Source organism: Myotis lucifugus, unplaced genomic scaffold, assembly GCF_000147115.1.
Source record: "Myotis lucifugus unplaced genomic scaffold, Myoluc2.0 scaffold_131, whole genome shotgun sequence".
Classification (NCBI taxonomy): domain Eukaryota; kingdom Metazoa; phylum Chordata; class Mammalia; order Chiroptera; family Vespertilionidae; genus Myotis; species Myotis lucifugus.
The window spans coordinates 1,035,433-1,050,371 of NW_005871179.1; the positions used below are offsets into that span (position 1 = coordinate 1,035,433).

The 14,939-nt window shown below is 38.6% G+C and overlaps 1 protein-coding gene across 6 annotated transcripts; it reads right to left on the bottom strand.

Moving 5' to 3' along the window:
* Positions 1-4,135: 4,135 nt before the first annotated feature.
* On the bottom strand, positions 4,136-14,579 carry ZMYM1 (zinc finger MYM-type containing 1). 6 transcript variants are annotated; one of them, XM_023758534.1, is made up of 7 exons: positions 14,427-14,579; positions 14,125-14,337; positions 10,733-10,886; positions 9,010-9,165; positions 8,809-8,846; positions 7,836-7,992; positions 4,136-4,291 (listed from the first exon to the last, which is right to left on the bottom strand). In XM_023758534.1, the coding sequence occupies exons 1-7, from the start codon at positions 14,445-14,447 to the stop codon at positions 4,233-4,235; spliced, it is 798 nt and encodes a 265-aa protein (XP_023614302.1). In that variant the 5' UTR covers positions 14,448-14,579; the 3' UTR covers positions 4,136-4,232. The 6 variants fall into 6 exon arrangements, with proteins under 6 accessions (XP_023614302.1, XP_023614299.1, XP_014315935.2 ...); XM_023758531.1 differs by lacking the exon at positions 4,136-4,291 and having other exon boundaries at positions 5,206-7,992; positions 14,125-14,181; XM_014460449.2 differs by lacking the exon at positions 4,136-4,291 and having other exon boundaries at positions 5,206-7,992.
* Positions 14,580-14,939: the final 360 nt, after the last annotated feature.

Genomic DNA, 14,939 nt, shown 5'->3' on the forward strand with positions numbered 1-14,939 from the left:
AATGTCCATGAACTGATAAATGGGTAAGCAAATTACCGGTACATATCCAAACAATGGAATATTAGCCATAAAAAGGGATGAAATGGTGATATATGCTACAACATAGATGAATCCAGTCACAAAAGATCACATAGATGACTCTACTTATAAAATGGTCAAAACGGGAAAATCTACATAGTAGATTAATGGTTGTTTATGACGGGATCGGAGTTGAAGAAGGGGAGTGTAATGGAGAATAGGGGTGTGATTGCTGAAGGATACAGGTTCTTTCTGAGGTAATGAAAATAAAATTAGTGGTGACATATACATATCTGAATATACTAAAAACATTGTATATTTTGGATGAATTGTATGTTATGTGAATTTCATTTTTTTTAAAAAAGATCTTGGGAGTTGTATAATTACGAGGCCAGAACAGAAGTCAGATCATGGAAACCCTTCTAGGCCGCGTTAGGATTCTGATTTTTATCCGAAGAGCTCTTCATTGTTCTCATTAACCGCTTGAACAAGATGTATTGAAATCAATTAGATGAAAATTGCCTCCTAATTTGTCTTATTCCTTGCTCACTGTGATCTATTTTCAGCACAGCCAGTTATCTAATGCTTGCTGGCTCAGGACAACTAAGGGTGTTGACAGGGCTCAGCCAGTCACATGGAGGCTGGAGCTAGAGACTTTCTGAAGACTGTTGAGGTGGATGGCTATTGTCTAATATGGCTGCTTTGCTCATATATCTGATGCCTCAACTGAGATGGTTCGAACATCTGTATTGTTTCCATAAAATGATTAGATATGTCTCATTTCCTAAAAGGAAAAGGGAACAGTGACTCTTTGAGACCAGTGACAAAGAGGGACTTTGGAGAATGACTTAGCCTGTGGTAAGGAGAGGGAGAAGACACCTAAATGACAAATGCTGGAGTAGTAATCTCAACAGATTGGAAAGCAGCCTTGCCTTGAAAAAAGAACAGGGGAAGCCAGTGTGTGTCTAAGAAAAGGGTTTTGGACTGAGCAGTAGAAAAAACTTTGCCCTTGGCAATAAAAGACCTAAGGAGGAATAATTTTTGTATTTAGTAATTTATTGATATTTTATTTTGTGCCTTAGGGAGACTGGCTCTCAATTTACCTATTAGCTTGGAACCAGGGATTTCTTTTAATCAAATATTAAGATAAAAAGAAAAAAATATGTGCATGAACTTAACAGAGCAGTGCTGGTAACACAAGGACTGCTATGTAGTGTTCAGTATTTTCCATTGCTTTGGACTTGAGGAGTCATTTTATATACAGACTAGAGGCCCGGTGCACAAAAATTTGTGCACTTGGGGGTGGGGGGCCTCAGCCCGGCCTGTGCCCTCTTGCAGTCTGGGACCCCTCAAGGGATGACTACCTGCTGGCTAAGGCCCGCTTCCCGGGGGATTGGGCCTAAGCTGGCAATCAGACATCCATCTGGCAGCCCGGGAGCCCTTGGGGGATGTCCACTTGCCAGCAGGGAGCAAGCCTAAGCTGCAGTCTGACATCCTTAGTGCTGCTGAGGAGGCGGGAGAGGCTCCCACCACCACCACCGCTGTACTGGCAGCCATTAGCCTGTACTGGCTTGTGGCTGAGCAGAGCTCCCCCTGTGGGAGCGCACTGACCACCAGGGGGCAGCTCCTGCACTGAGCGTCTACCCCCTAGTGGTCAGTGTGTGTCATAGTGACCAGTCATTTCCAGTCGTTCTGCTGTTAGGGTCAATTTGCATCTTACCCTTTTATTATATAGGATAGAGGCCTGGTGCATGGGTGGGGGCCGGCTGGTTTGCCCTGAAGGGTGTCCTGGATCAGGGTGGGGGTCCCGCTGGGGTGCCTGGGCAGCCTGGGTGAGGGGCTGATGGCTGTTTTCAGGCTTCCCGCACCCCCTTCAGGGTGGGGGTCCCCACTGGTGTGCCTGGCCAGCCTGGGTGAGGGGCTGATGGCTGTTTGCAGGCTGGTCAAGCCCCCCCCAGTGGGGACCCTCACCCCATGGAGGTTTGGCCAGCCTGGGTGAGGGGCTGATGGCTGTTTGCAGGCTGGTCAAGCCCTCCCCAGTGGGAACCCTCACCCCATGGAGGTTTGGCCAGCCTGGGTGTGGGGCTGATAGCTGCTTGCAGGCTTGCCACACCCCCTTTAGGGTGGGGGGTCCCCACTGGGGTGCCTGGCCAGGCTGGGTGAGGGGCTGAGGGATGTTTTCAGGCTGGCCAAGCCCCCCGGCGACGGAAGCTCCCAGCCTCTCCTTTTTTTCTTTTTTTTTTTCTTTTTATTCTGGGATTTATTTACCTTCTATAATAGAAACTTTGTTGCCTTCAGTGGAGCTCAGAGCCAGCCGGGAAACTTGGCTTCCTCCATCACTGGAGCAACCAAGCCTCCTGCTCACTCCAGCTCTGTGGCCACCGGCCACCATCTTGGTTGGGTTAATTTGCATATAGTTGCTCTGATTGGCTGATGGGCGTGGCTTAAGGTGTAGCGAAGGTATGGTCAATTTGCATGTTTGTAGTTTATTAGATATCCAGGTGTTCTATACTCAGAATAGCTTTGTATTGAATTTTTTTTTTTTGGCTGTATTTTTGTGTATATATTTCAGGTGTACAGTTCTAGAATACATAATCTGTATATTGTATTTTGTGTTCACCACCCCAAGTCTCTTCTTCCATCACTATTTCCCCCATACCCTCGTCTACCTTCTCTCACCCCCTTTCCCTCTAGTAATCACCATACCATGTCTTTGAGTTTATTTTGTTCATTAGATTCCACGACTGAAATCATATGCTACTTGCCTTTCTCTGATTGGCTTATTTCACTTAGCATAATGCTCTCCAGGTCCATCCATGCTATCTCAAAAGATAAGATTTCCTTATTTTTTACAGCCAAGGAATATTCTATACAAATCTGATTTAAAACATTTTCATCCCTTCCATCTCTATTTTTCTAGGAATTATCAATTGTTTATTCACTTTTCAGTTCCTTCTAGTTTTCAATTACTTTTCATTCCTAATGCTTCCTGAATTGTCATTTATCTTCTCAAATCTTTTATCTATTCATCTGAGTCTGATTTACATTGTTTTATAGCTTTTTAAAAATATATATACTTTATTGATTTCAGAGAGGAAGGGAGAGGGAAAGATAGAAACATCAATGATAAGAAAGAACCATTGATTGGCTGCCTCCCGCACGCCCCCTACTGGGGGTTGAGCTCACAAGCCAGGCATATGCCCTTGGCCAGAATCGAACCTGGGACCTTTCAGTCCACAGGCCGATGCTCTATCCACTGAGCCAAACCAGCTAGGGCTGTTTTATAGCTTTTTTAGAGAGAAGGAACATCAATTGGTTGTCTCCACACGAACCCCAACTGGGGACTGAACCTGCAACTCGGGCATGTGCCCCAAATGGAAATAAAGGAGGATGCTCAATCAACTGAGCCACACTGGCCAGGGCCATTTTATAATTTTTATCATTAATTTTTTAAAGAATATACCTTTATTGATTTCACAGGGGGAGATAGAGACATCAATAATGAGAATCATTTTTTGGCTGCCTCCTACACACCTACAGTGGGGATTTGAGCCTGCAACTCGGGCATGGGCCCTGATTGGGAATTGAACCATGACCCAGATCTGGGTTCATAGGTCAATGCTCAACCACTGAGCCACACCAGTTGGGCAGTCTTTTTTTTTTTTAAACTTTATTATTTTAAAAATATATTTTTATTTCAGAAAGGGATAGAAACATTAATGAGAATCATTGACTGGCTGCCTCCTGCCTGCCCCCTACTGGGGATTGAGCCGTAACCAGGCATGTGCCCTTGACAGGAATTGAACTGGGACCTTTCAGTCCACAGGCAGATGCTCTATCCAGAGACAAACTGGTTGGGGCTTTTTTTGTTTTTTTTTTAATGTTTTAGTTGATGTTTTAGAGAGGAAGGGAGAGGGATAGAGAGGCAGAAATATTGATTGGCTGCCTCCTGCAAGCCAACCCAGGCATGTGCCCCGACCAGAAATCGAACCATGACCTTCTGGTTCATAGGTCGATGTTTAACCACTGAACCATACCGGCTGGGCCACAATTCTTTTTTTAAAAAAATTTTGTTTTATTACTTAAAGTATTACAAAGAGTATTACATATGTCTCCTTTTTTTTTTCCTCCCCTCGACCTTCCCCTGCCTCCCCAGTGTCTTGTGTCCATTGGTTATGCTTATATGCATGCATACAAGTCCTTCGGTTGATCTCTTACCCCGCCTGGGCCACAATTCTTTTCTGTTGTTCACTTTTATGTGAAATCCATTTTCCTTTTAGAAGAGAGGGAAAGGGACAGAATAACTTTTCTAGCTTCAAGGTTCATGAAATCCTATTACTAGTATTTAAAAAAATTTATTTTTATTGATTTCAGAGAGGAAGGGAGATAGAAACATCATTGATGAGAGAAGATCATTGATTGGTTGCCTCCTGCCTGCCCCCTACTGGGGGTCAAGCCTGAAACCCAGGCATGTGCCCTTGGCCAGAATGGAACCTGGGACCCTTCAGTCCACAGGCCGATGCTCTACCTGAGCCAAACCAGTAGGGCCTATTACTAGTATTTTTACTGAGATCTGCTTCCTTGTCTTCTCTCCCTCACTTAATATGTACCTTGTCTTTCCTCTGCCCCTATTGTCTGCCTGTCCTGCTCAACTTGGTATTACAGCCAGTAGTTTCTCCTTAAATGGATTTTGTTTTGGAATGAAGCTTAGGTTTATTAGTTTCAAGAGTTCATAAGGACCTAGCCTATTTCAACATCTTCAGTCCCCTTAAATTCACCTGCAAATGGGCATCTTCAGGATCCTTTCCTGTTTTGGCTGTTTTCAAATTGGCCTGCATGCTTTCCAATGGAAAGCTGATTGGGGGGATCTATTCTCAAGGCCATCAGACATCCCACTGCTTTTCCTCCATGACCAATACAGACAGCCAATACCATTCAGGTCTTATACCTGCTTTTGAGTTTTTTCACTACCTAGTCTTATTTTGGGACTGTGCAGACTACTTTGTCAGGGTTTCATGCAAAAACACAGCAACATTTTAATATTTAAATATTAAACTTAATATTTAAATATTAATATTTAAATGTTGTTTTAATATTTAAATGTTAACAGTTCACAGAAAAGGATATACAAATGGCTCAAGCACATACCCAACCTTATTCTTAAGTGACAGTACAAAATTCCACTCATTAAATCTCCAGAGATTAATATACCTTTATTCAACTAATGGATTGGCAAAAATAAAATATTTGACTCACATATTGTTGGCAGGTCTGTAAACTGGCATAATCCTTACAGAAAGCAATGTGCCAATCAAAAATAAAGAATGCACAAATCTTTTGACCTAGTAATTCTAACTTAAAATTTTATCTTACAGTAACTTACTAATATGCAATGACTTATGTGCAGTTATTAAATGAAGAGTTATTTATACTAAGAAAACAATTAAAATGTCTGTTCCCAATATATCATGGTACATTCATATAATTCTGTGCAGCTGTACAAAAAGAATCAGGAAATTCTTTATGTGTTGACATGGAACAATCTCAAAAATACCATGTAAAGTGAAAAAGGCAAGTTGAAAATAGATTTTTCTTAGACAAACATTTGAAATAAAAACTTATATTCCAATAGAAATATGAAACTCAGGTAAATTCAGTGAGCAAATACTATATTTTATTCATCTGATGTATAAACTTTTCCACAATTCCATTGAGTCTTTCAGGCTCCAGCAGTTTATTTACTAATTCCTGTTCAACAGCCATTAGGGCCAAGCCACTAAGCTTCTCTTGTCCCATGGAATTACATAAATATGTTTTAAGACGAGGCAGTATAGAAAATGAGTTTTCAACACTTGCTGAAGTGACTGGCCAAGACAGAGCAATATATAATAGCTTTGATAAGCAAGGAATATTGTTATGAAGACCATGCTGAATAAATAAGTAGCCAAGGTTGCTGAAATTGATATGATCATTATCTATGACAAAGTTGAGCTTTGCATATTGCCGATAAAATCGAAGTTCTGGGATGATGTCTCCATCAAGTTTATAAAATTCTTGGACATGTTTGGCTGTTGCTTCACTTAATGGTTCATTCCATTTTAATAACAGTTCTGAAATTTGCTTCACTTTGCAATAATCAAATTCTGAAAAATATATTTTTAAATTCTGTAATATAGTATCTAATCCTTGGTAATAAATGCCAATTTTATATTGTTCTTCTGTGGAGGTAGGAAAAAACATATTGTCTGAATTATTAAGAGCTCTTGTTTCCTGAATTTTTCTTCTTTTATGAAAAGAAGGTCTTTCAACTTCAAAACCTTTACAGGTTATTTTTTGACATATTTCTTCTGCTTCCTCCCAGAAAATTTTGAAACAGACATCATTTCTTTCAGATGATAAACATTCCAAAATTGCTTCTATTTTTGAAGACAAAGAAAAAATGTCTATGGTTTCACTTCGAAGCTCTTTGGAAAGAATTCCTATAACACTTAATACTCGATAAAGAAACTTTAAACAAAAGATAAATTCAAATTTGGAAACCATTGTCAACAAATCACTCAATTCATCAGCCATACTTGTGTTAGAATGGCTTGATACAACTTCCAATGTTTCAATAATGTCTGGAAGGCCCTCAATCACAGATAGTAATGTATGATCATGGAGTGTCCAACATGATTGTGATATATGTTTCTTGCATGTTTTGTTTTGACTTAGCTTTCGTATCTTTTGAAAATTTGCAGACATTTCCCTAGACATAGGAATAATGTTGAACAAAGAACTCAGCGTATTTAGAGCTCTTCGGAGTTCTTTTACTTCTTTACAAAACCTAATTACTGCTAAATCCAAAAAATGGGCATAACAATGTACGTATAAAGCTCTTGGCTCTTCCTTCTTGAATTGTGCTGCACTTTTATTGAATTTTTCCCTCAAATTAGTAGTACTATCATAGGCCTGGCCTCTTATTTTATTTATATCAACTCCGATTTGCTGCAGGTAAGTTGTGATAGTCCTGTGTAAACTGGTTCCAGTCATCTCTTCAACATCTATGAAACCCAAGAATCTTTCTTTAATTATGATAGCCTTTGATGTTTTTTCTGGGTATCTTACACAAATTGAAAGCTGTTCTTTAGTGGCACTATCAGTTACCTCATCGCATATTATTGAAAAAGCTGAGGAGACGTTGATCTCATTCACAATATCTTGTAACATTTCAGTCTTTATTATATCAATAATATCATTTTGAATTTGTGTGCTATTATAGAAATCAACTTGTGAATTCATAAGTCTAAATATTTCTTCTCCTTTATCTTTTGCTCTGATTTCTAACAATTCTAAAAAATGGCCTTTATTCACAGATGAAATAGACTGGTCCTTTCCTCTTAAGGGTAAACACTGCTTTCCAAGAAATAAAATATTTTCGATGATAAGCTTTAGGTACTTTTTATTTCCTTCCATCTGTTTTGAATGAATAGATAAATTGTCACTGACAGCTTCATCACAAAACTGGTATTCCCTCCAAAACTGCAATGACTTCAAATGCATTATACTTTTTTCATGCTTTGTGAAATTTTTCAGAGTTTTTTTCCAATTAGAAATTCCTTGGGTTGCTAATGACTCTCCTCCAAAGCTATATTTTTTCTGGCAGAACAACTGGCATGAATAACAGAATGTTAAATCCTTTTTAATAGTGGTTCCTAACTTCTGAAAATTTGAACACCAAGATTTTTTAATACTTTGGGATTTACTTTTAACTTTTTGTACTTTAGATGTAAACTTTGGGTAACATAGTCTATTACTTATTTTCATAGATTTCTTACTGAGTGTAGCATCTTGGTTGGAGACTTGATCCTTTTGTACTTCTATATGGGATGAATGCTGACTGAGTACTGATGAAGATGGCAAAAGGCTTAGCTGTTGTTCCATACTACTATTAGTGATACCACTGCTTGACTCACTGGGTGAACTCTTAGAAACCTTTAGGAGGAAAATGATAACATTTGTTTTAACTGTTTACAAATAATGAAAATATCAAAAACATCTATGCTAATAACACAATAAGTGAATGAATAAGTTATAAGTTACAGTATGAACTCCACTAGGGGAAAACAGTAATTATTTATAACATCCATTTGCAATCTAGAATCAATATCATTTGTTCAAAGGACTTTGGTATGTAATAAAAATTTTTATTGCTTAGGTGAGTAGAATTACTTAATAAATATTAAGAAAATTAATAAAGAACCTAAAGGAAAAACCATGACTAAGAATACTTCTCTTTGCCCCAGCCGGCTTGGCTCAGTGGATAGAGCGTCGGCCTGTGGACTGAAATGTCCCGGGTTCGATTCCAGTCAAGGGCACATGCCCAGGTTGCGGGCTTGATCCTCAGCGAGGGGCGTGTAGGAGGCAGCCAATCCATGATTCTCTCTCATCATGGATGTTTTTCTCTCCCTCTCCCTTCCTCTGTCTGAAATCAATAAATATATTTAAAAAGAAAAAAAGAATACTTCTCTTTATTCTGGGGCTAGAGCCTCCACCCTTAGCCACTATGCTGAGAATACTTCTCTTTAAATATTCTTATTAATAATTTAAATTCAAATTTGAGAATTGGGAAACTGAATATAAATTCCAAAAGGTGTTTATTGCTCTACTTTTTTGAGCTCTAGCATCAAAATAGGAATTAAATGCTCAGATAGATACACACACACACACACACACACACACACACACACACGGATTTAAAAAGCTTAAGAAAAGACAGTAGCCAAAAAAAAACAACAAACCCCAACTTACATCCAATAGGACATTTCCTCTTACTGAAGAAACTGTACCTGTTAAAGCATAAATTCAAGATCTTATACCATAATCTATAAAACAGCATCATAAACAATAATTGCTTCTTTTATATCAGGCAACATACAGAAAACTTAGACTATAGAAAAATCATCAAGCAGGGCAAAACTATATTATGTCAAATAGCACATCAATTTTTACCTTGTAAGATATCAGAGTTCATGATGGGCAGGGCAGCATGAGTATCTGCCAATGACATTATATTGCTTATAACTGGAGTTGTATCTCTCTTTGGAGAAAGGTGCTTCTCTGGAGAAAGGAGCTCTGTTGAAGTATTGTGCACCATGGAAACATTTACTGATAAAAATAAAGAGATTTCTTATAAACCAGGCAGAATCAATTAGCATTGTTTAATAACAAGTGTTTCAAAGAACAATGCAAATATCTAATAGCTTTAGGTATTGCTATGTATTGGGGTAATTTTTAGTAGGGCTTAGGGATAGCCAGGTTCTTTAGGATAATATCAATAACAACATTAATACAATAATTTACATTTCCTATCATTTTATATCTTTTACCTTTGCAAACAATTCCTCAGTCTTTCTGCTATTTGTTTGAAATTTCAAAGCAACCTTTTCTGTGAAATTACACATGAAGAACAGGAAAGAGCCCTAGTAAGTTTGGCTCCATGGATAGAGTGTCGGCCCATGAACTGGAGGTGCTGGGTTCAATTCTGGCCAAAGGGCATGTAACCTTGATTGCAGGCTCCATCCCTGGTCAGGTTCGTGCAGGAGGCAACCAATCGATGTGTCTCTCTTCTGTCACTTCCTCCCTTCTACTCTCTCTAAAAATCAATGGAAAAATATACTTGGGTGAGGATTAAAAAAAAAAAAATGACCTAACCAGTCTGGCTCAGTGGCTAGAGCATTGGCCTATGGACTGAAGGATCCCAGGTTCGATTCTGGTCAAGGGCACATGCCCAGGTTGTGGGCTAGATCCCCAGGACCATGCAGGAGGCAGCCGGTCAATGATTCTCTCTCTTCATTCATGTTTGTATCTCTCTCTCCCTCTCCCTTCCTATCTGAAATCAATAAAAAAAATTTTTTTTTTTTAAAAAAAAGGAAGAAAAAAAAAGAACAGAAAAGAGACTCTAGGATTCACAAACCTCAATACGAATGGAGCTGGATTGCTATCCAAGCTAGTATTTTTTAATTCTCACTTTTTTTTAAATCCTCATCCAAAGAAATTTTTCCATTGATTTTTAGGGAGAATAGGATAGGGAAAGACAGAAACATCCGATGTGAGAGAAACACATTGATTGGTTGCCTCCTGCATGCACCCTGATCAGGGCATGGGCTGGGGAGGTGCCTGCAACCGAGGTACATGCCCTTGATCAGAATCAAACCCGGGGCCCTATGGTCTGCAGGCCGACCTTCTATCCACTGAGCAAAACTGGCTAGGGCTAAGCTAGTATTGTAGATATTTCAATAATAAGCCATTTTGCAAGATGTACAAGCCCCACGAGCATCATTCACGCCACTGACTATGTAAATAGCACCACTGGTGCTATATGTGGCTCTCTGATGGTATTACATAGTTGGCCCTGGATTATCTGTGCTTTTCTCTTAGTGAAGTTCAAAGTAGTTCCAATTGGCTCCACTTTCATGTGAAAATTCTAATAGCCTTGTTTTTACAAAGCAGGGCTAAGTACAGGATTCTATTCTAACACAACAATCTTTACAAATATTAAATCTGGTGGTAGTCTTCCTTTTATACAAAAATACTGGAAACCATTTCTTTGCAACAAGTTTTGAATGGTTCTGACTTTTAAATCTAATTTGGAAATGAATCAAGGTTATAAATTAAATGAAGCAGTAATATTCTTCAGTAATCACTAAACCTCTGATTACTAAGCAAATATTACCTGTAGAAGATTCCATCTTAGCTTTACTGTAAGCAGAAAAACAATTAACAGAGCAGAATAGCTCTGTCTTCCCCAAGTCATTGGTAATCTCAATCATTTCATCTGAGGGCTTCAATGATTTGCAAAGACCAGATATAAGTGTTCGGGCTGGTTTCTGTTAAGAGATTAAAATAATATGTTCCTGGTATATGACAAATTTTTAACATACTATCATAAAAATATACCCAATACCACTGCTCTACAAATTAATGACAGTGAACCCACATTTTCACCTTATTAAAGACCAGAAAAGGCATCATAAGTTACAATGATTGAAATGCAGGAAATTGATCAATCTATTAGATAACTATTTGTATTTTTTGTCCGATATGTTAATAGCAATTATAATACATGTGCAAGCAATGAAAAAAGTGATCATAGAAGATGTTCACCATCCCAGGCAATCAAAGCCAATTTTATGAATAAAAAAAAAAAAAGTCTTACAACTATAGCTTTTTCCTCAAAACCTGTTTGAGCATCAATTCAGGAAAACCTATTGGTGCTAAGGAGGAGCTAGAAAAGGTCTTAACACACTTTACAAGATGTTGTGGGAAGTCACTTTTTCTAGGCCAACTTACATGGTAAAAATTGCAAGCATATTCAAAGAAAGCATTGAAGCAGTAAGAGGTATAGAATAAAGTGTGTTCAATAAGCAGTACGTGTGCAAAGGAAAAAGAGAGAAACTGTGAGGTTCATCACCTAATAGTATTCTTTTTAGTGAAACAGGAACCATCTATTCTTGAGTTTAAGAAGTTAATACTGATGGCAATGATGAAACAGAACTGCTTTTGTGGGCACAAAGTACAAAGACAAATTAAAATACCTTGTACAATTTTTTTTCTGTGAAAGAATATTGGCAAAGAAACAATGAAACAAAAAGCAGAGTATAATTTTGAAAATTAGTATTTTTATCCTTTATTAGTATGATTATATTTTCAGAAACTCCTAAAAATCCACTGGTATTTAACATTAACCAACAATAGTGGTATAATTTATTATTAATCATTCATATGAGAAAGATAATACTTATAATAATATACTCTACTGAGATGTAGCCAAAATAATTACATTTCTACCAAACAACCCACTTTTTAAGTCACTCCATTTTTAGACAGATATGAACACTTTCTAATTCTTGATTATAGTTCACTAATAATTTAGATTTTCTCCATTAACACTGTCACATAATATCTTGAATGCTTTACAGTGTTAGGTGGTGCTTTAAAAAACAAAACAAATATGTTTTTATTGATTTTTTTATTTTTTAAAAATATATTTTATTGATTTTTTTTTTTTTAGAGAGAGAGAGAGAGGAAGGGAGAGGGAGAGAGAGAAAAACATCAATGATGAGAAACATCATCAATCGGCTGCCTCCTGCACACCCCCCACAGGGGATCGAGCCCACAAGCGGGGCATGTGCCCTGATGAGGAATCGAACCAGTGGCCTCTTGGTTCCTGGCTCGATGCTCAATTGCTGAGCTACACCAGCTGGGCTGTTTATATTGATTTTTTAGAGAGAGAGGAAGAGAGAGGGAAAGAGAAACATTAATGATATAGAAACGATAGTCTGCCTCCTGCATGCCCCATTACTGGGGATCAAGCCTGCAACCTGGGCATGTGCTCTGACCGGGAATCGAACCAGTGACCTCTTGTGAATAGGTGATGCTCAAACCACTGAGCAACACTGGCCGGGCTAGGTGGTGCTTTTAAACTCCTTTACCCACATCAGCCCTACCCCATCACATAGGTTGGATAAGTAAGTACTCAATATAGGTTCTTAAAACCAGGACAAGGCCTATTAAGTGTGAGGGATAAAGAAGGAAAATAAGGAATGGCATTTCTTGCCTTTGGAAGATTTCCCTGACTTCCATTGTCCCATTTCTGTTCCCAAGACATTATATTCTCTGGTGTGGGCAGTCTGCCATAAAAAAAAGATGTGGCTTGCCCTAGCTGGTTTGGCTCAGTGGATAGAGTGTTGGCCTGTGGACTGAAGGCTCCCGGGTTCAATTCCTGTCAAGGGCACATGCCGGGGTTGCAGCCTCGATTCCCAATGTGGGGCGTGCAGGAGGTAGCCAATGATTCTCTCTCACCATTGATGTTTCTATCTCTCTCTCTCTCTCCCTTCCTCTCTGAAATCAATGCAAAAAAAATATGTATATGTATATGTATATGTATATCTATCTATACCTATCTATATCTATATATATATAAAAAGAGATGTGGCTTACAAATGACCTATTTGAATTGTGGTTTGTTAAGATTCCCATCTTCAGTAACTTTTTTTTTTTAAAATACATTCCATTGAGTTTTTACAGAGAGGAAGGGAGAGAGATAGAGAGTTAGAAACATCGATCAGCTGCCTCCTGCACATCTCCCACTGGGGATGTGCCCGCAACCCACGTACATGCCCTTGACCGGAATCGAACCTGGGACCTTTCAGTCCGCAGGCCGACGCTCTATCCACTCAGCCAATAACTTTTTTTAAAGAAAGAATTATATAAGGATAGAGTTGGGTCTCAAAGCATCATATAAACAAGATATGTGATAATCCCACGTCATGAAAGGGGCTCAGACTGTGTTCATTGCATCTACCAAAGCTTCTCTGCTCAGACCACCCACCCAAGACTCTCCTATCAACAGTAGGGGGGTATTTCTCATTGGTTTATTTCCTCCTATGATTCACTCAGAAAAAGCATGACATTCTTGATTCACCTTAACCTTGCTTAGGTGTAAAGAAACACATGGGCCCTAGCCGGTTTGGCTCAGTGGATAGAGTGCTGGCCTGCAGACTGAAAGGTCCTAGGTTGGATTCCGGTCAAGGACACATGCTCAGGTTGTGGGCTCGATCCTCAGTAGGGGGTGATTCTCTCTTATCATTGATGTTTCTATCTCTCTCTCCCTCTCCTTCCCTCTCTGAAATCAATAAAAATGTGTTAAAAAAAAGAAAAAAAGAAATACATGGAACTAAAAACAAAAACACTTTTGTGGCTGAGTCTTACCAGTACACTGTTATTTATGTTAGCTTTATTTGTAGTTTATATACGAGCTTCCATCTGCTTGCCTTTCCTCAAGGTAAGATGATCACCTGAGGTTCTTTAGGAAAATCTCCACCTAGCACTTATCATGAATTATTTTCAAGAAGGAATTATCAGAAGCCTTTTATTTCATCTCCATCATTTTACCAACTGAAACTGTTCCCAATGGTATTAAAATCTATTACACATTTTCCTAAAGTGAAACCATTCACAAGCCAACTAATAGAAGGGACTCAATCTTCAATTTTTCATCGAGTCCTATGCAGTCAAATTCAAATGGAGTAGTCCTCCCTTTAGGCAACACATCTTTATTCATACCTGCTGGCATGCTGTAATATTCTTTGAACTGTTTAAGTAATGGGACTGTCCTTCCACCTGAAGTATATGGAACAGATCAGAACTAGTGTAACAGTAAACTCCACAGTTCTCACAACAGTTTATGGTGAGGTTGTTAGCAGAGTGAAACTTTGAAAAACAGGCATTACTGCAAAGCATATTTTTCATATTCTGATATTCTACTTCATACTGAATCTAGGGTAAAAAAAAAAAAGATTCAGTAAAAATTCTAGTATTTAAGCGGATCAATCAGAGTCCCTAAAGATGAAAAAATTGCAACTTACGAGAGTAGTCTTCTGACACATGCTGCATTTGGTTGAAATCCTGTCAGTATATAGCTTAACAGATAGTTTTCTTAGACAAGATTGGCTGCAAAAAATTTTGCTAAAGGTAGTATCTTTCGGCTGGACACTGATGACATCCTTTAGATTTGAAATGTCTCTGAAAATAAATAACAAGGGTATCATTAAACAGTTTTGTCATAATTATAATTTTTCTCTATAAGCTAAATCACTGCCTTAAACAACCTTCTCGTTTCTTTTTTAAAAATATTTTTATTGATTTCAGAGAGGAAAGGGAGTGAGAGAAAGAAACATCAATAATGAGAGAGAATCATTGATCAACTGCCTCCTGCACGCCCCTTACTGAGGATCGAGTCCACAACCCGGGCATATGCCCTTGACTGGAATCGAACCTGGGACCCTTCAGTCCGCAGGCCGATGCTCTATCCACTGAGCCAAACCAGCTAGGGCATCCCTTATTGTTTCATTTACCTGAAGAATAGGGCATCATTAAAC